Consider the following 21053-nt stretch of genomic DNA (forward strand, 5'->3'; position numbering starts at 1 on the left):
TCCGTCCTTCAGGTATCACGTTAAGACGAGCCTGTTCCTTAAAACCAGAATATGGCACAGACGTTCTTCTTCCGACCGACTCGGAGAGGGAAGCTCTGCAGCTATTGTGTGGACAGCTGGTTAGTGGTTCTGTGACATCTAGGCCAAAGGTCATGACCTTCTGGAGGACGCACCATCCCTCAGAGGCCTCTCAAAGGAGCCACGCTGTTTCCCTACGCATATTATGCGTCTATATCTACGACGTAAAGACGCCGGCGCTCACAGAAAAGTTGCATCTGGAGGAGAAGCGGGAAGATAAGATCAAAAAATTCCTTCACACGAACCCGGATTATTGGAATCGATTCATCGATGAGCAGAAGCTGGCCCCTCTCGTGGGTCGCTGACAGCTTCTGGCTTTAGTTTGCGTGGTGGTGACACCTGGCGGTGAGATCGCGGTACTGCAGCTGTCATCAATGCAGACGTAAGGAACCCAACCCTCCTCTCTGCCGCCTCGATCCACGCCGTGGCCTCAATGTAGTCAAATGAGGCTCAACGTATCCGTCCCCACTGCCGCTGTGCGTTACATTAACCGCGTCGCTCCCGTTTCTCCAACAAAGCCACACGTGGGTTCAACGATAACAAAGAGATCCGGCAGCCGGCTCGGGCGATGCAAAAGAGCGCCTTCAGCGCCGGAGTACCCCCCTGGCGGACCCCCACAGCCTCCTTCACCAAAGCCAGTCAGTCTCACCAAATGGTAATGTCCCAGTGTGTAGCAGACAGGGGGGGTGGGGGGGTAGTACTACTACTGACCGACAGAGGGCGCAAACAGCCAGGCACAGGGAGCTGCTGTCTGTTTGAATGGGAGGAGGGAACCATGTTCAGATCTTGGTTGACACACAGATGTGAAGTATCAGAGGGCCGGGGCATAACTCTCATCAATGCTCAACCGACTTTATTTTCTCAACATTTTCTTTTGGGGAAATTCACCACTTCTTCATTTGGCCACAAGAGGGAGACAAATAACTCGCACTAAGATGAATGCTTTAAACTAAACAGTATGCACAGTGTTTCTAACCTGCAGGACCGGCTGCATCTCATCGAGTGGACAGAGGATCCTAAACCAGAACCCTCCAGTGTGGAAGACTGGATGCGTTCACCTCTTTAAGCCTCTCTAGTAATTTAAGACTGACACAATTCTGGGAGGTCGTGCTTTAAATAATTAATGATATCCATAATTTATTACTTTCTCGATCAAAAGATTCATTGTTTTAGTCTATTAAATGTCATGCTGATATATTCCTCATCAATGTACTCAAGTAATCTGAGGTCTTAAATAGACTAGTTTTTGTCTAAAATCCAAATATGATCAGTTTACGGTTATAAAAAAACAAATAAAACAGAGAAAAGCAGGAAAATATTCACAAATGAAATGCTGGGATGAAGCAATGTTTGGCTTTTCTGTTTGAAAAGGGACTTAACATGTGATGTTGTGATAAGGGGTCACAGATAGAAAAGACTGACAACTATTTTCTATAAGCTACAACAGAAAAAATCTGATCGATCAGAGAAAAAAACGATCAATCAATCGAAGTTAAACAAACAACCCTAACGTCAGATTCAGAGTCAACCCCTGATTGGTGCACGGAACAATTTGATGTAAACTTTCTCCAACTGAGCCCCGCCCACTGTAAACCACAGAGAAAAGCAAGGTGAGAAACATGAAATAACAACACTTCTGTAGCTGAATTGTTATTGTAGAGACATTGATTAATACAAAATAACTTGATTACATGAAAGGATGTTCTGCATTAAATAAAGATCCCAAAGTGGTTGAAATATCAATAAGCAATTAAGTATAAATCAAGTAAGTATCATCGCAGCAGGATTTTGCTTCTAGTTTCTCCAAAATGAGACATAATGAAGCTCATTATTGGGGAGAGAAGCTCGGAGAGGGAGAATGAAGTCGATTGTTTTTAAAGGCTGAGCGGAAAAGGAAGGAAGAGAAATCCATACATTGATGGTTTTGGCCCGTTTCTCTGCAATCGCTCCACAATGAGCCCCGGAGAGGAAGGAAAAACACACGGGGAGAGAGAGAGAGAGAGAGAGAGAGAGAGAGAGAGTACAAAGAACAAACATTTACACCGGTGCTGATGTGAAACGCTCAGTTCCCAGTGGCAGCGTTTACATTCCAGAGACCAGGAACCTGCCCTCGTCCCCGTTATTGTCACAGGCGGATGGGGTGCACGAGGGGGAATATGCACTGAGCTGAAGGCCTGGAGTAAAGTCTGATCCCCTCTCACTGCTGGGCCTCTCTCTCTCTCTCTCTCTCCTCTCCTCTCATCTCTCTCTCCCTCCTCTCCGCTCCTCTCTCTCTCACTTTTTCTTTGGTTTAAGAGCTGCACACAAAACCCAGCTCAAGCAGCTTTGATGCCAGAGCCCTCGGAAAGCTACTCAATGGCCATCAGCCCCCCCCCCCCCCCCCCCATCAAAGGGTCTGCACAAAAGCGCGCAGACCTGCACCCTCACTGAGGGGGATTAAGGAGAAAAGTACATTTCAGGGCCAATTTCTTGCCGCTCGGCATGTGTAATGAAGAGGAACCTATGGGGGGGGAAGAGAGAGGGGGGGGGGGAGAGAGGGGCCTCCCCTGGTGCCTGAGCATAATAGGGCATCTGCTGATAGTCGGTGATCAAAGTGGTTTGGTATAATACCCACAATGCACCGAAACAGGCGCATTGGGTTTTGCACAAAGCGGCCTCGCTGTGCGCGCCACCTGACGTGAGAAGCTGCAGAGTTTAGGGTTTCAGACCTCGGATTCCAGGGCTGGTTTGGGGACAAAGCATCTCTATGCAGACGGCGTTTATGGTTCAGATCCTTGGCTGCTCCCAAAAACAAAAAAAAAGGGGGGAAAAAGGGAGGCATTGTGGGAGCAGATGGAAAAGCCGGAGCAGCGGTAATGAGAACAAGCAATGAGCAAACACTCACCAGGCAACGAGGCCCGAAGCTTTACCTGCTTCGGGGCATTTCCTGTTTGCTGTAGTCGTGACAACGGCATAATCTGCCTTGCATCCACAAGCGAGCAGCCAATGGGGGCGACGCCGACTGCAGCGGGCTTCCAAATTGGAGCAGCAGCTGGTGAACTGAGCGAGATCGACCTACTCCAGAGCCGGAGCCGTAAAAACCAAAAATGAATCCCAGCAGGATGTCGTGAAAAGAAACATCCCTCAAATAAACAGACCCAGCGACCATAGACTGTATACACCCACTCCCTCTCTTCTCTCTCTAGCCCCGATCTATCAGCACCGCTCTGGAACAGGAGGCAGAACCCACAGAACCAGGGCAGGTTGGTCTGTGCCGGGCCGCGTCCAGTCCTAAATGAGTGTAATTATATGTTTACATTTTTTTTGATCCACTCCCTCAGGACCATAAGACCCCGTCCATGTAGCAACTAGAGGCGTTCATGGGGGTTAAAGGCCATGTCTGTGCTCCCTTTCTTACATTATGACACGTTAATATGAGTCATGAAAACAGAATGTGGATGGAAATATCGTTTGTTGCGCAACAGACGGATTATTGTTCCATCCAGATGGCTGTGAAGTGACTTTCTTTTTAATTGGATGATTATCTCGGTGACTTGAGAGTTATGGTAATAATACATAAGGCGGCAACAAATTGCAGACTAATCGATTTGTTGATATCTTCGACCGATCTGTAAAACTGAGATGTGACCAAGACCCAAAGAACCGAGTAGCCGACTAGACCGCAGAGGGCTTTCCGAGTTGCTAGTACTGTACTCACATGTGTGTAGTATGTTCATATAACATTAAACCAATAATATACTGTCAGAACTAAAGTGTATAAACGATATCACATCAGCAAAAGTCACAGACGTACTCATCTATAGCGCGGTGCATTGCCGTTATAGAGATAGTGTTTTTGGTGGTTTGTGAATTTGTGTCCGGATGACACAACAAACAACAACAACAACAACATACGTCACCTCACTCCTCCACTCACAATGTAGAGATGCTGCTCAGTAAATTCAAAACAAGAGAGGATGAAGAGTCTGTGAGGAAGCGTTTAGCTGGTGTCGTGACTCCTCCAGTTCCCGTATTAAACACTACTAATTATCTCACGCTGTAATTGGCGACATCGTTGAGAAACAAATGAAAATCTTAATTATTCAGACTAACTGATAATGGAAAATGAGGCTGTCCCTAAAACAAATAATGTCAAACTGGGAGAGAAGCTGCCAGCTGTGGCATCAACATGAACGCATCATACACCATTGCTGCGTGTGTTTCATCGGGTTATCCCGAAGCCCTCCGACAGTCTGTGGTGCAACATTGAGCGTGAACACGTAAGTGGGTCAACCCGCCGCTCGCTGAACTGTCGCACCATCAGGACCCAGACGGCTCCGATCTCATTAGAGCAGCTCTACATTATGAATGGGAGCAATATGCAACCAAACCCCACCGCTAGTGCTGCAGGTAGATCACAGAGATCCCCAAAAACACGGTTATAATCGGTTGGCACAGGCGAGAAGGGCGCCGTGTTAATTAGGTTACAATCAGTGGCGGTGCGTCCATAGAGGGCGCTAGGGCGCCGCCCCTCTTAAAATTTGGAGATGAAAAAAAAGAAGAAGAAGAAAAAATAATAATACAGCCTGTCAAAAAACATATGCCAAATCATTTAAATAGTAAATATACCGTGTTGACGCGCTAAATGTGTGTGGGAGACCGTCAGCCTGTCAACAACCACTTAAGTTAATGTGAAAAAATATAATATATCGCCACTCATTATCACGGAGAGAAGCCCCGCCCCATTTTCGGGGCTCCGGCCCAACGTGTGTGTGCGGGAGCAACAAACATTTCACGGTCGTTTCGGCAAGGACGGCTTCTCATTGGCGGATGAAACGTGAATCTTGGGGCACAAAAATGTGCGCCCTGGCCAATGACATCGTTTTATTATTTCACGTGACTGGACTATTCGGCAGATCAGAGACCCGTATCGTTCCCTCAGCCAGAGAGCTCCACGGAGCTACGCGAGCAGGTTGCTCACCGGAGCTGTTAGCTGGAGCTCAGTGAGTAATGCGCTGTTTAGTTTCTCCTGTCTGTTGTTCCAAAGTCCTGGGACTGAAACTCTCTGGACTACAACGGGGTGAGGGATCTAAAGAGCTGCAGACAAGTGTAAAGCACGAATCTTGCCGCAGTTATCTAGCTAAGAGCATGGAGCTAACTAGCTAACAGCATGAAGCTAACCCTGTTTGCAGAGCAGCAGAAGGAGACCGAACTGGCATCGAAACACAACGAAGAAGTTCTGAAAAACAGACACATTCCCTCAAGAATAATGGAAACAGGCTGGTTACAGACATGATAGACTTTAACCAGAGAGTTATTGAGAAGTTTGACCACTTTAAAGAGAGGAGGCTACTTGTCTTTACAGTAGTGGGTCTGCTCTGTCACCCAATGTAACATGTGATCTCTTTCTGACTCTATTCTGCTCTGAACCTCTTTCATGTGAGGGTGAACCTCTTTTATTTTGCAAACCTCTGAAACCCAACCCAATGTTCCTTAAAGCCGCTCTGAACCTCTCATGCCCAAAGTTACAGTGTGTTGATAGTTGTTATTGGACCGTGTTGAGCACGCTGTTTTCTTGAAATAAAGCTTTGTTTTTTACAATATTCTACTCAAAACCTCTTGTCTTCTCATTGTTGAGTGCTATTTAAACTGCGCCCCCCCCCCCCAAAAAATTCACCAGCCGCCACTGGTTACAATGCGCTTGATTTACAACCATAAAGAAATCTCTCTGAGGACATGAGTCGGTGGAGGTTCAGAGGGCGGCGTGGAAGTGGCGTTTAAGGGTGGGAGATTGTATGAAATTCATCTTCAGTAGCGCACGGTGGATGTCTGTGTGAAATATGGCAGAGCTGCAGCCTTGAAATAGCACAGTAGGGCATCAGCTGCATGGCTACACTGCAGCACTGTGGATGTGATATTGGGGGATATGGTATTAAACTTTCATCACTTTTAGCGGAGCTCCAACTGATTCATATTTTCATGATTGATAAATAATGCAGATGATTTTCTTCAATATTACATGCAAGAGTAAAGCGAGCGTTACAATTTCCCAGAGCTGAAGGTGAAACAACTGTCCACAACTCAAAAGATATTTTCATGTAGGAGAAAGAAAAGCAGCAAATCGTTGCATTCCAGCAGCATTTTATTTTTTTGGGGCTGTTTTGCCTGAAAATATGATCCAAACAACGACTGAATGATCAAAATAGTTGCTGTTAACTCAACTATTCCTCTAATCTCTCCTCGTTTTAGCTCAAATATTTGGTGAAATTAATAGCTTTCCTGTAAGCTGGTTTGTTTCCGGGGTAACAAACCAGCCATTGAGCCAGCACATTCCTCACCAGCCCCAAAAAAAAGAAAAAAGGAAGCGCTCCATTGTGCGTTTATCCCTGCGAGTAACACAAAACACAAAACCGGGGGGACATTTGATTGGGTGGCTCGGCTATTTAAGACACAAAGCCAAATATGTACATGATCGATCTCACTCTCGCTGCAGCAAAATAAAACCGTGTGGAGAAAAAATAAAGTTTGATAAAAAAAATGTAAAAAACCTCTGCAACTCGAAAGACACAGCGACAGATTGATCTTGACTAGAGGCCCAAACTATATTCCAAACATGACTGAGCAGAGTGACTGGGATGTGTGTGTGTGTGTGTGTGTGGGGGGGGGGCAGGGGCAGGTCAAGCCTCCTGCAGACTGTAAAAGGAGCTGATCCTCTGATCCTCCGTGAGACCTCTGGAGCTGTGACGGCACCTTGCATACTGATGCGGCGGCTCTCCTCCCGCCTCCTGCTGAAGGGAAACTCTGTGCCAGCGGCGGAGTCAGCAGGGAAGACCGAGGATATTAATTAAGATGTTTTATACGCCTGTTTTCATAATGAGTGCCGCCTGTATCGCTGAAAGGGTTCAAGCACCCTCTACGGCAAAGACTTGCTTAAAAAAATGCAAATAAACGTTAAAAAAAAAGAAGCAAATCACAAAACCAGTGCAGAGCAGCTCCAACGCCTCCTGCACAGACGGCGTGAAAGCGAGCAGAGAGAAGAGGAACGAGAGGCCAGTTCAGGGTGATTCACTGTATATTCTATCTCGTAAAAGGCCTTTGAATACAGGAAGGGAGTTGCAAAACAAGCACAAAGCAGCTCTGTGTGCAATGAAAGGGCCGATGCCGTATTCTGTGTCGGCTAATTACGCACCAATGCTATTGCCTGTGTTTTCTTGTTTTCGTAAAGAGCATCAAACCGAAGTGCAGAGGGATGCAGCGCTTTGAAATCAGCAAACAGCTGAGTCACCAAGTCCTCCATAACTCAACAGCTCTGCACATGAAACCAGAGCAGGAACGATAACGAGAGAGAGAGAGATGGAGAGAGAGATGGTGAAATCCGAGAAAGCTTTTAAAATGTGCACAGAAATAAGCAACGACACATTTGCGCGACCTTTTACGAGGGCGAAGGCCTCGTCTAAAAGTTTTCAGCATCCTCTCAGCTTTGACTTTTACTGAGCAAGAAGAATGAGATGATAATATGAGCACAAGAACAAACTTTTCCCTCATGTAATAAATACAGTAAAACAAAAACAACAATAAATAAATACATGTTTTCCTTTATTGCCCAAAATCAGTGAAGAAGATTGACCCGTGTGCTCAATGTGAAGCTACGGCTAGCAGCCGGTTAGCTTAGCTTAGCTACAGACTGGGAGCAGCAGGCCAGCAGCCGATGGCCGGCTGCGTCGACCGGTGCATAAACCGGCATGTCAGCACGCAGCATCCTACCGTGTTATGACTGCATATGGGTTGTGTGTTGAGATATGACATGTGTGCGAGATGTAGCTAAAGGTTAGCTCAATATGCTAACTAGGCCAGCTCAAGTCTTAATACACAGATGTATGAAGTCTCTGCAAGAAAATGTCCACATATACTTTTATTGCAGAGTTTAGTGGCTTCTCTGCGTGGACTTTAAAGCTCCATAAAGCCGCCTACAGCTGGCATATAAAAAAAAAAGGAAAACTACATTTTCCTCTGGATCAGCACAACTAGACCTGGCCTCAAATGGACACCCCCACAATGCCTCTGCTGCTGCTGCTGCTGGGGGACCAGAAACTTTCGCTGCGAGATCCAAAGCGCACGTGCACACTTGAGGGGGCCACTAACGTGAAGCACCATTATATCACTGTGCGAGCCCTGAATCCAGGAGGGGAGGGTGATGGAGATGGAGGGAGGAGAGGGGGGAGCATTAAAGGCATGCGTAAAGAGACGAGCGGATGATCCTCTCTCTCTCTCTCCCTCTTCACCGTGCATCCCGTCTATTACTCCTCAAGTGTCTGTTTCCCACACCAGACAAGGTTAATACAACGCGCTGGTGTGTCTGCGTCGGCTTGAAAAAACGGGGAGGGGTGGTGGGAGGTTGGGAGGTGGAGGGGTGAGGTGCTGCAACTATACAGTGTGCTGTGTGATGATGCAGACAGTAGCCTTACAGTCCCCCTCGAATAATAATATCCACCCCCGACCACATCAATATCCTCCAATACATTGTGCACCGGAATAATCCAAAATACACCGTGAGCTGGAAAATAAATCCTGCTTCTATTTTTCATTTTTTTGTTTGTTGAGATGCACAGTAAATTACAGCTATAGACCAGAGGGAAAAAATAATAAAATAAATAACTCCGGCGCGCACTAATCCGGCCGGCGACGCGCCTGCAGGATAAAGAAAATAGAGAAAGAAATAGTTTGAAATGGTGGATGCGGCCACGGAGCAGCGCGGCGAGGCAAAGTGATGAGGAATAAAACAAACGGTAGCATCCATACCTTTCTCTCCATCACTATGCCCTCTTTTTTTTTTTTTAGGCTACTCAACAACAGGAACTGCCGGATGCGTCTCTGCGCGGAGGTGTCCGGTCCAGCGCGGCGCGGAGCTTCCCGTCACTCCTCAACTTCCTCACGGCTTCTGAAGACAGCAGCGTCCCCCTCTCTCTCTATCTATCTCTCTCTCGCTCTCCGCGATCACTTCCCCATTACTGCACGGCTAGGAGACTTATTCGCACTGGCCTGTGGGACGCCGAGCCGGGGATGGAGCCACAGCCGGGATTGGTGAAGCCTCGTTCGGAAGGGCGCAGGAGCGCAGGCGCGGTCTCTGCTGGAGAGTCGATATAATGAAGAATGACCAGCGGCAGGGAGCGTCATCAAATGATCCTCGGGAGCGGGTTTTCTCTGGTTTTATTGATGAGGGCGCACAGTCCGATGCACGCTTCAACAAAAGGAGTGTGACATGATGACTGCAGGTTATTATTACAATGCGCGCTGCAGGAACAAAGACACATTTTTTCCCTCTTCACGTTCGTCCTCAGTGATGTTGAGAATAAAACGTCTCCCCATCCTCAGCTCCCTAACCGCAGCAAGTTGTAACCGCTTTACAGAGCAGTTATACCCAATATTAAAGATATTTGGGGGCCAGGTTGTGAGAATATAAATCTCCTGGCTGCATTGTGGCATCTATTAGTTATAAACATTTAAAACATTATAGTATATTATTTGTTTTTCAAGCTAGATACATCTTTAAATTTGCATATATGTGAGCTGGAATCCAATTATTCTCATGTGTCAACAAACTTGATTCTTCATTATTACCTAATTTAAAGGATGAGCACCAACAAAGGGGATTTTACAACCTGGCAACCCAAATTCTTATAACGGATCAAAAAGGCATCCAAAAATGATCGATTCTCTATTATTTAAGTTATTAGTTAATCCTGTATGTAATGTCTTATTATATAGTATCTAAAGGGCAGGACTGATTTAGAAAATGTATATGAATAAGCATGCAGGTATTATCAAGATTACATTTATATAAAGAATGTTCTAGATAATTAGTTTTATATGAGAAACATCATTTCCTTTCACGGCACAACGTTTTATATCTATTACTGTTCTCCTGTTAAAGTTCTTTTTTGGGAGTTTCCCAAATCAAAGCTCTACAGACTGTGAAAGCCCCTCGAGGGATGATGGGCTCTATAAATAAAACAGACTTGACATCTTTTAATTTAGGCTGTGCAACTCAGACGTCGCTTGCAGGTGAACTTGGCCTCATGTTCTTGTGTCACAACGGAGCAGAAGACACACAAAGGGGGAGCAACGGCCTCTACTTGTTGCCTGTATATTAAATCTCCTGAAGGCAGCACACACACACACACGGTGGGAATGTCCCTGTGGTGGCCCGTTGCTCACGGATCAAGGAAAAATCAAACGTACGAGACAAACTGAGAGTCTCCGGTCAGTCTTCAGATCTCAACTCTTTAACCCCCTCAGGTTCAAAACCATCACTCCTCTAAGGAGACTCGCTGCCCGCCCACGTCCATCAGCTCTGAAACTGAGCTCACCTATAAATTCCTTGAGGTTTTGCCGAGGAAGAGTTTGCAGAAGAGAGCAGCTCTATATCTGGGTCACCGCCGTGTTCCGAACAAAGCCTCCTTACCGCAGTGCGGCCCACAGACCCAATCACCAGAGCAGGACTGCCGAGGCTTTGGCTCCACACCAGCAGGAAGAACAAAAGACTTCCGTCTGCCTGAAAACGTTCTCCAGCTCCAGAAGAGCCTCGATCTGAAGAAACGTCGACCGGCGAGATGATTTTAGAGCGAAGCCGAGGCGTTCGATACATATCGACAACTGTGTCCTTTGAATAAGGAAATAATTACACTTTTTATTAAATTGGGTCCAACGAGGAACCGGTTGCATACAAAGGAAGCAAAGAAAACACTCGGGGGGGGGGGGGGGGGGGGGCGTGCAAAGCTCAATCAACTTTAATTAATATCTGAATTATCCTCTTCCTCCTCCCTCCCTCCAAGTGGGTGATCCCAAACTTAACCATTTAATTATGAAGCCACATTAATTCTTACTGATATCTGGTGGACACAAATTAAATAAGGTGATTCGGGCGTTTTGGCAGATGTCGACTGATGTTTTACGAGTAGATCCTGAGGTTTCTTCTTCTTCTTTTGGCCTCATTCTAGTCTTGGACATCAAAATAATCGATCACAGGCTCCTCCTTAACCATCTTCGACCAGGTGCCTCCACTGACGGCCCTGGGAGGAGAATCAAGAGTAAAATGAGTCACGAGCCGACTGTAGAACCATGAATGTCTCGGTAACACGGGGGGGGGGAGACTTACTTGCTGCTGTGCTGCTTGATATGCGCGATGGGAGGAGGGGCCCTCGCAAAGGACTCTCTCTCAATCAGGGATGTCAGGGTGGAGTTCGGACAGGCGGACTTCCCCCTGACAAGACAAGCGAAACACCCACGCTCTTTAAAAACACGGCCGACACTTCCATCTGCATTCATTTCATCATCACCGCTTGAACGAAGCCGTACTTTTGGGCGGTGATGACCACGTTGCGTTTGGGCTCGCTGTCGTAGCTCACGCTCTCCACGGTGTAGACCTCGGCCAGCTCGTGGATGATCTTGCGGTGTTCCCGGTTCATCGGTGGGAAACAGTGGCTCCTCTTCGGCTGCTTTCCCTGCAGACATCAGAGGCGCGTTGAGACCGACCGGCATCTCAAAGAGTCAGCGAGCCGCTCCGAGTGGAGCTCGGTGCTTCCGTCGCTCAAATACATCTCAAATCCAACCTCAAAGTGGGAGGTCGGGACCTCTGATGCAACACGCGTCTGAGGCGGAGCGAGATAACACAACGTCTGACTAACGCTCTTGTGGCTGATCCCAAATCCCTGAAGCCTTCAGAGGCTGTTAGCAGCAGATTCACCCCATGGCATTGGCGTAATGTGCGGGTGTCCACACATTTCCAGGCTCGTCGTGAACGTGTAGCCGGTTTCCCTTTATAGTCGTCGACTAAACATGGAGAGTTTGGGAACACGACAACGGGCATAAATCAGAGCCACTTCCTCTTCCACGAGCTGGTTAGCATCGAAGCATCGCGGCAAACATTTGAACAGGACTAAAATAACAGCCTCTCCTCCGGGAGCGTCGAGGCCCACACAAGGAGGCCGAGCGCAGACGCGATAACATCTTTCATAAGCGGACTCGGAGGCAGAGAAAAAGAAGCGCTGCCCCGTGATTCATCGTTCCACAAAGAGATTCAGCTGGTCATAAACAATACATCCACCAAAGAAAGCACAGCAGCAGTGACCTTGACGGCATGCGAGGCTCGACGCATCCAACAAAGATGAAAGGGAACGCGGAGGCCCACGAGGCACCGACTCATTCGGTCGGGCTTGTTCCTGAAGAGGCTTCGGCGTCCTGTCGGGAATCGACAAGCAACCACAGCTGCTTCAGATCTCAGAAGTCCACTGGGGAATTGACCGAGCGCCGAAATGAATGCAAGGTCAGCGAATACATAACGTATCCAATGAATGCCGTGATAATTAAAATGATGCACGTCGTGGGCCGAGACATTGGAAATCATTTTAACGGCTGCGTTTCTTGATTGCGTTAATGAGAAGTTCATGCAGGGGATGAGGCAATAGATCCTTTTAAACGGCTGCCTGGCACTCCTCCGCTCTGTGGTCCCGTGAACAGTTTGTCTGTCATCATCAGGCGGTAGGAATTAAAATGTGAAGGACAGACGTTACGGTCGTCAATGAGCTGGAACAAGAGCGAGCGGTGGGTTCCCGACTCGGCCACCAGAGGGCGCACAAGAGGTCATCAGAGCTGTCGTCGCCCTCTCCTCTTACCTTATTAGCGAGCTCGACGAGATTCTTGATCTCCTCTTCGACCTCGGTGACAAATTTCAGGTCTTTTCTAAAAAATAAAAAAAAAAGAGGGGCGGAATAGAAAACCATCAGTATTTTCTGACCCCGGTAACCAACCGCACAGGTGAAGATTAAACGGTAAGAAATGTGGTGAAACAGCATTGCAGTCGGACCTGGCGTCGTCTTTGAGGCTGTCGCTGTACACAGACGTGGAGCGGGCGTTGAAGGGGTCGGAAGACAAATCGATCTCCAATGCCTCCGCCAAACGCCGGTTCCTCTCCAAGGTCGCGCATTCCTGATCACATTCCAGCCTGAGGGGACAAACGGGATCAGACTTAAAAATAATAATAATCTGGTGAGTTGGATGCCGTTCCACTCTACGTTTGTTTGTTTGTTTAAAATGATACATATGATCACATATCCCCGTTTGAATTATTAACGCAACAACTAAAAGTAATCCCTCATGGTAAACAGGAAATCAATTTCGATGCGGGGGAATATTTAAATGCCGTTTTATTATTGATCAAAAAGAACCCGCATCGGGCCACGCCTCGCTGCGATCCCCGCAGAGTGGAAAGCCCTCTACCTGGTCTGCTTCAGCTCCTTCTTGGTGAGGAACGGGCCGATGTCCATCGACTCCCCGAGCTGCATGTCGGACAGTTTACTGGCCATGGCGATGGCCGTGTACCTGCAGCGCAGAGGATGGAGGCACGCTTCAACCACTTGGGATTCAAAATGTTAAAAAAACAAACAGCTGAAAACACAGAAAGCGCTCCAACTGACCTCTGATATGAAGTGGCGGCCTCGGTGCAGGCCACCGTCTCCTTTCTCCGGCCACACTCGCATTGGAGAGCGACCTGTGGTAGACGACAATTAGACTCCACCGGCAGCGGTGATCGTGCGATGGAATGAAGAGACTTTGAGTCGGCTTCTTGGAAGCAGACAAATGTGTCGCTTTCTTAACCCTTGTGTCGCCTTCGGGTCATTTTGACCCGCTTAAATATTACACCCTCCTGTTACCTTTATATTTACTAACATATTTTACCCTTTGGGTTCAATTTGACGCCAGCAATTAAAACCTCCAGAAAATTATTTGAATTAATATTGTTTTCCAAGTTTAAGTGTGAGGCACTTTATGTTTGTTTGTTGACTACCGAAAGAACACCGACATTAAACATTGAATGGGGTCAAATGAACCCGAAGGCGGCAGGAGGGTGTAATATTGATTCGGGTCAAAATGACCCGAAGGCAACACAAGGGTTAAAGTGTGATGCTGCTTCGCGAGAGGAATTCCCGCAGCTGTGAACGATCTCATTGTTTGTCGAGCTTTTTGAGTTTGGAGGACTGCCACTGAAATGTTATAACTTCATCCAAGTTAACTGTGTACGACAGTCGCACACCAATAGAGCAGATTCCCATCAGAAGACACAGCTGCACTGCGGAGCACCGCCTTCGGAAATTAGGAGATCTGACTTTCGGAAACATAAACCTATTTTTCCCCATCGGGGGGGAAAACTATTTATTATTTTGGAGAAACTCTCCGTGGTGAGAATACGACGGCGATCTGCACAAACGACCCCACATGTCCGCCCCCGGGAGTCCAGCGGTGTGTCGTACCTTGGCGCTGCAGGTGGAGCGTGGGCAGCTGGCGCCCTTGTGGCAGGGGGCGCAGCAGGGGTGGCCGCAGTCTGGACGCGGCAGCGCGCAGGGCTGCAGGCAGCTGCCCCCCCCCAGACAGTCGCTCCGGTGGCAGATCCGTCTGCAGCGGTGCATCTCGCACGGCAGCGTTTTGTGACACGTCAGGCCACAGGAGATGTCCTGCAGGTGACACGGGATGTTGCTGCGTTGCTGCGGGCCGAAGAAAAGAGACGCCGCTTTAAAATCACAGGGAGAAAAAAATAAAGAAAGGTAACGGCAACAAAAAAAAGGAGTCGAGCAGCTCAGGGGGACGTTACCTCGTGCTTTCCCATGCACCATTTCTGAGTGAGGTATGTGCAAGGCGGACACTTGTCTTCGCTGTGGCAGTTGTGGAACACTGAACGACAGACACGGGTTAGGATTCTCATTCACAGTGGAGAACTCGACGTTTGCTCTTTTTCGTTCAGCTCACCCGGGTGGTCGCACTCGTGTCTTCTCGTGCACATGTTTTTGCACTCCGGGGGCTTCGTGCCACAGGGGATGGGCGGGTACAAGACCGTGAGCCCGCAGTGACACGCCAGCTCATCAAAACCTGCAGGACGAAGGAATCGTAGGACGCCACGTGAGGCGGAAATCATGGCACGTCAACGCCAGGCATAACACCACAAAAGAAGAAGAAAAAACCAAGCAACAATTTCCAATTAGGTTGTTTTTTTGTAACTATGTGGTACTTCTGCGAATCGGCTCATGAATACAGTGCCGTTGGACCGCAAAACTAAATCCTGCAGGACTCACTGGACTGCCAGCACGGCTCACAGTTTCCACGGTGACAAGAATCCTGGCAGCGGTGGAGGCCACAGTTGAGCTTGTAGCCGCAGATCAGGGGACACTTGTGCTCCACATTCTGGAGGAATGGAGAGACAGAAACCAGTGACACCACCACCACCACCTCCTCCTCCTCCTCCTCCTGCCCAGCGCCGCCCCAGGAACCACATATTTATTGACATTTTGATTCATTGCATGAAGCGCTTTTATCAGATGTGTGCTGCAAGTTGAAATAGATGCGTGCGTGTCGTCTGACTTGCATGACACACTCATAAAAAAGATCATTGTAAGACTTTAATTCAAGCTTGCAAACTTCTAAATAGCATTGGACTTTACGACGCGGCACAGTTTCACTGAAGTACTGTATTAAAGTGAAGCATTCGTCTACAGTGCCTACGATGAGAATAAAAGCACCAACGTTGTTTTGCCACATGCACCAGCATCTCCACAGCTCTTTTGCCATTTTCAACATCAATTTGATGAATTCTATGTAGAGTTGGGAACGTATAAAGTTCCCATCGGTGAAGACTCACCACACAACACAGCTCGCCGCACTTGTGTCGGCCGCAGGAGCGTTTCTTGTTGCAGCGCTTCTCACAAGTGAAGACGAGCTCTTCTGGAATAGAAAGAGTCAGACGTGAGATGGCAGGCGGCGTACGGCGAGCTCCCATTTATCATCCGAGTGCAGATGTATCGCCGTCGTCTGTTTGTCTCTCACCTTCTTTTTGGATCGTCACACATGGCACCTCCTAAAAAATCAAAAGGCAAAGCATTATTTTGAAGTTCTTTGATGTCATAAATAAAGCATAACTGATGACGGACACAGATGACAACGGTTGTGCTGGGGGCTTCTGCCTGCCTTGGTCTTGGAGCCACAGCGACATCTGACCGTGGAGGTCAGGGAGCAGGGGCCACAGCTGTCCTCGTGGCACAACTTGTCACACAGATGGATGGTGTCTGAAGGAAACAGAGTTATTCAAGAACAACGCACGCGAGATCAACATCACGCGCAACACACACAATACAAATGATGGAGGAAAAACAACAACATGGGGATATGTAAGCAAATGACATATTTAAAAATGTAAATATCCGGTTGAATTCAGAAAGAGAAACTGAAAAGATTAGATCCATAACATTAAAAATGAAATATTGCTACTTGACATGTTAAAGTTTCCCTATCCGATCTCTGGTTAGCTTCAGATCTTGTATGAGGGTAGCTTCACTTCCCACCATTAACCTCTTCCACTTTGTTATGAGCAATGAGTCCGTCTCTAGTGGGAGAGTCTGAGGCACGTCGACGGGAACGCAAACTTGCTGAGTCACACTTTGTGCGCCGCCCTTACCGCTGGAGCCACAGGCCAGGGGTTGGTTGCAGGTCTTTCCACAGGAGGGGATGGCATCAGAGCAGACTCGTCGCTCAGAGTAGCCCAGCTCCAGGAGTTTGGCCAGTGGCGTCTGCCTGCAGGGACACGTCTTCACCAGGCTCGGGGAGCGCGGGCACGGTTGGCACGGGCCGCGGTGGCACTGCAGCTGGCACCGGTGAGCTTCGCAGTTCAGCATCCTGATTGGAGCAAAGCGAGCGTGAGGCGGGGGACGGGAACGGTCAAACCGAAACTAAGCGCCGGGTGGACGTCCTCAGTGAGGTTAGACTTACTTCCCGCATAGTTTTTGACAGGTGAAATGTCCCGAACCATCAAATCCGTCTTTATCCGTGCCGCACAGGGCTTCCCGAGTGGTGACGCCACAGTAGCACACTAAAGACAGACAGGAGACACTTCCAATGAGCTGATTTTAAGACCAGGCAAACGTGCGTCGGTCAGAACATCGTATGGAGCGGGCAGCGCGCCACTCACCCTGCTGAACCTGCAGCTGGCAGGGTTGACATGCCCCACTGTGGCACATCTGGGTGCAGCTGTGTTCAGCACAGTTGAGGAAGGCACCACACACCGCGCTGCACCGGAGCACCGCGCCCTGGCCACAGCGCATCGGTTGACTGCAAAGACAGAGTTCCGTCAATACCACGGTGTCCAAAACCCAGAGAAAGGGAGGCTTTGGGAAACACATCAAGACACAACGTCCAAAGATACGCAGATAGGGAGGCGCGAAGAGGAGTCGAATGGAGCGGACCTGGTCTTCCCACAGATACAGGATCTTGTTATGAAGGCCGGACATTGTGGACAAGGTCCAGGGTGACATAAGCTGAAGGGAGACACAGAACACAGTTTGAACAAAAATAGAGAATTAAATACAGGCTGCGATATTAAAATGATCATATGCAACGAGTAAATACATTTAAAGACTATTCTTCATCACAATCAGGACAACTTTGTAAACAGAAAATGTTCCTTCTTGTTGTAATATTGGTGGAATTAGATTCCCAGCTACGATAAAATGATACATTTTAGGATTTCATCTAATGATAATGAATATCTTTTCAACGTGGGATTGATTAACAACACTACTCCTAATAATACCGTCTGTCCAGGACCAGCTCATTATTTCCCTGAAAACATCATCAAACACTGCCCTCCTGTGATGTTCAAGGCTCACATGTTACAGGGGTGCTTGCAGTCCGCTCCGCTTCTTTTCTTCCCACACATGTCGCCACAGCTGTGGGGAATCTCAGTGCGCTGCCACTCTGGGTTTGTCACTTTACCTGCAGATCAAATGTGGAATATACACAGTGATGACCTTGTTTTTCTCTTTAAGTGAAAGAACGTAGAAATGGGGGAGAATGAAGTCTCAGGAGAACAAAATAGACATTGAATTATCTAACCGGACAACTAATAAATGACTATTCATGAAATGTATTTGACTGCATGAATGAAACGGGCACTCACCACAGAAGCAGGTGTAGGAGGTCGGTTGTTTCAGTGCGACATTCTGGCAGGCCGGACATCGCCAACCTTCAGCTGATTCTGAAAAACACCATTTGCTTTTGTATAAATATCTATTTTTTTATATAAACTTTCCATAATGAGAACAACAGATATTCCCACTGGCCTCAAAACTGCAATGCAATACAATATAGTGTTGATGCAGCAGGAGCGTCAGAGCCTGGGAGCTGTGTGTTGTTGTTCTTTTGTTCACGGGGCGACCGCGTCTTGGTATTGTCCATCCCCACAACAGTGTTATGCAATACAGGGGATTATGCTGAGGGTATTTGACTTTGTAGCCTCTCAGAGACAACCATACTGAGGGGAGTGTGAGTCGGCGCTGATAGCAAACATCCAGATGTATTCTAAGGGTGGTACCGTCTGCCTGAGAGGCCGGGGATCGGGCCCACTTCTTGATGCAGTTCAGGTGGAAGACGTGGAAGCAGCTCAGGCAGCTCCACACTGGGGACATGCACCGGATGACGTCACAGCAAACCATGCACTCGTACTTCTCCTCGGACAGCTGCTCAATCAGACACCCTGTGGAGGGAAGAGTGGAGACAGGAGATCGAGAATTCAACTTCTTTAACCTCAAGAACAGGCAGCTCCATCAGAGAACAGTGATGCGCTGACCACAGTTCAAACCACAGAATACGATCAAAATATGTTCTGCTTAATTACAGGATATTGAGTATAGCAGGATGCACAAATCCTCCTAAATGTAAACTATATGTTTCACTTAATAAGGAGCAAATACAAGCAAAAATGGTTACATTTGTTTTGCATAACTTGGAAGATACTTAATGTGTCATGTATGTAAAGCTTCCACACAAATGTCCTTTTGGATACCGCCAAATGATGGGAAACATCGACTGTGAGTTTCCAGGAGTTATCGTCGAACCTGTCTGTGTCTCCTTGCTTTCTGGCACCTTGTCCCAGTTCCTCTGGCCGGGCCTGTGGTTCTGGTGATGCATTCTACTCCCTCCTCTAGCCTGGAGGGGTGTGTGTCGTCCGGAGCCACGTCCAGCTTTACAGGCAGGATCCTGAACTGATCTGCCATAGCCAGGGTCCTCTTGGACACTCGGCCCCCCCTCGGAGCGCGGTTCCTCTTGAGATGGTAACTTGGGTGGTTTAATTGGTCCTTGGCGTCGGTTTACCTCATGGTGTTTCCTCTGATGATCATCAGGTTGGAAGTCTGGACCCATCCTGCTCCTCTGACTTCTTTCCCTGATGTCTAAAGTAGATTTGTCTCTTTTGATGTTGTTTGACCTCTGGTCATCTACTGCGGTGTTGTTCTCTTTTAAGCGAGTAACCTTTTCAGTTTGTACTCCTCTCTTTTGCTCCTGGCTAAACTTCCGGTTCTTTTTCGCCCCTGCGTCCAGGTCGTCATTGGTTTGTTCAAGATTCCTGCCTGCATCTTCTCTTCGCCAGCTGGGTCTTTCAGGTCCATCATCCATGGGATGTGGCCTAGAATGAAACCGCCAGCACCCCTGTCGTTAGCACTATATGGGCCAAAGTCACCTCCAGGTCTTTGGCAACTGTAGCCATTTACACCTCGATTTCCTTCTCTCCTCCCTCTACCTCTCCCTCGCCTTCCGGCTTCATCCTCTCCCTGGGAGTGAGGATGCTGATGCAGTGCATAATCTGAATTATTGTGGCTAAATGGGGGCTTAAAGCCCTGTTGAAAGTGTCCATATTGTTGCGGAGGATCATAAGTATTCAAGTTTCTGTCGTCGTTGTTGTATCTGGACCTGCCTCGTCTGGATTTCTGTGGATATGTTTTTTGATGTGACGCCCCATCTGGATTGAGGTCAGGTGGGTCTGCGAACAGAAAAGGTTACAATGTTAAAAGCTTGAAGCTTTGAGCTTTATAATCTCATCCAAATGCAGCGGCAGTGAAAACAATGACTCAGTCATTTTCTTCCATGATTCACCGGTCGATTACTGTGTCTTTAAATCAGTCTACAACAGACCAATCGCTATTAGAGCCCAGAATAATATATTAAAATGTACATAATATAATATGACAAACTAAAATCAACTAAATAACGTCTTCACTTCAGGGTTTACTACTCAATTAACCTACAACCCATACGGAGTTTATGTAGCCAGCAGTTATACCACAGGACACTAAAAGTCCTTAACTAAGCCAACAATCATGAATAAATGTCATTGGCTCTGAGTTCCGGTATAACATTGGATTCCAAAGTCAAGTGTCACGTGACGGCACGTCAGTTACGAGAAGCCTGATCACTCTAACGTGAAATACAATCAGCATTCAGCTCGCTAATGTTAGCCAACAACGTCAGCTAAGGTCAGCTGTGTGACTAAATAATGTTATTTGCCAAATAAAGAGTGTGTGACGTTAGAAAGCGCGTTTTTTCGGGCAGTAGTAGCTTGTTTTCCCGCGTTATGGACACGTTATTTCGATATCATGTTAGTTACCTGAGGAGCCCTCAGCCATTCAGATTGAACTCTGGTTATTGCTTCTCACGCGCCACACGTTGGATGGCAACCGTGTCCAGGTGCCCGGCAACAATATACACTTTTCCACTTGTGCTCTGGTTGTTAAAACTGAGACGTAGTCCCTAAAAAAGAAAGCAGCAACAATCTCCACCTCCCTTTAACTTACTTCATCAACACTAGCTTAAAGCTAACACAAGCTATGCTAGCTACAGCAAAGCCGGAACTTCCGGTCAATATTTCTAAAAAGGAAACAGGAAACAGAATTAAATTAATGTAATATTAGTTTAATAGAAATTTGATTGCCTTTTGGTTGTAAAACTATAGTTTCAAGCTTCATGGTTTACTATGTATTAGTTATTAATAATTTGCGTGGAAAAGGCATGAATTAAATTTGACAGAAAACAATGTTAATGAACGGCCACAAGGTGGCGCTCCATGTTTGAGTTATTACAAAAGGGAATAAGGTGGTTTCTGTGGGGGAAAGTCTCAATATATTAGA

At 47.4% G+C, this 21053-nt stretch overlaps 2 protein-coding genes across 2 annotated transcripts in view; both read right to left on the reverse strand.

Moving 5' to 3' along the window:
• The window catches only part of LOC130206707 (SWI/SNF-related matrix-associated actin-dependent regulator of chromatin subfamily D member 3), a 33362-nt gene extending 24230 nt beyond the window's left edge, over positions 1-9132 (reverse strand). The window contains exon 1 of the mRNA XM_056434796.1: positions 8857-9132. Coding sequence (XP_056290771.1) covers positions 8857-8868 — 12 coding nt within the window. The 5' untranslated portion in view covers positions 8869-9132. The remainder of the gene's footprint in view (positions 1-8856) is intronic.
• A 1583-nt stretch (positions 9133-10715) lies between these two features.
• Positions 10716-20746, reverse strand: nfx1 (nuclear transcription factor, X-box binding 1). The gene is given in 24 exon segments (XM_056434424.1): positions 10716-11126; positions 11213-11317; positions 11413-11558; positions 12729-12795; positions 12920-13057; positions 13333-13434; positions 13530-13603; positions 14364-14594; positions 14702-14781; positions 14857-14976; positions 15180-15288; positions 15743-15825; positions 15928-15958; positions 16069-16166; positions 16556-16773; positions 16867-16966; positions 17066-17205; positions 17340-17411; positions 17763-17868; positions 18053-18130; positions 18467-18628; positions 18990-19568; positions 19571-19909; positions 20534-20746. Coding segments are annotated over 24 exon segments (3273 nt in total). The 5' UTR covers positions 20553-20746; the 3' UTR covers positions 10716-11050.
• Positions 20747-21053: the final 307 nt, after the last annotated feature.

The sequence above is a fragment of the Pseudoliparis swirei genome, chromosome 16 (genome assembly GCF_029220125.1).
Source record: "Pseudoliparis swirei isolate HS2019 ecotype Mariana Trench chromosome 16, NWPU_hadal_v1, whole genome shotgun sequence".
NCBI classification, from domain to species: domain Eukaryota; kingdom Metazoa; phylum Chordata; class Actinopteri; order Perciformes; family Liparidae; genus Pseudoliparis; species Pseudoliparis swirei.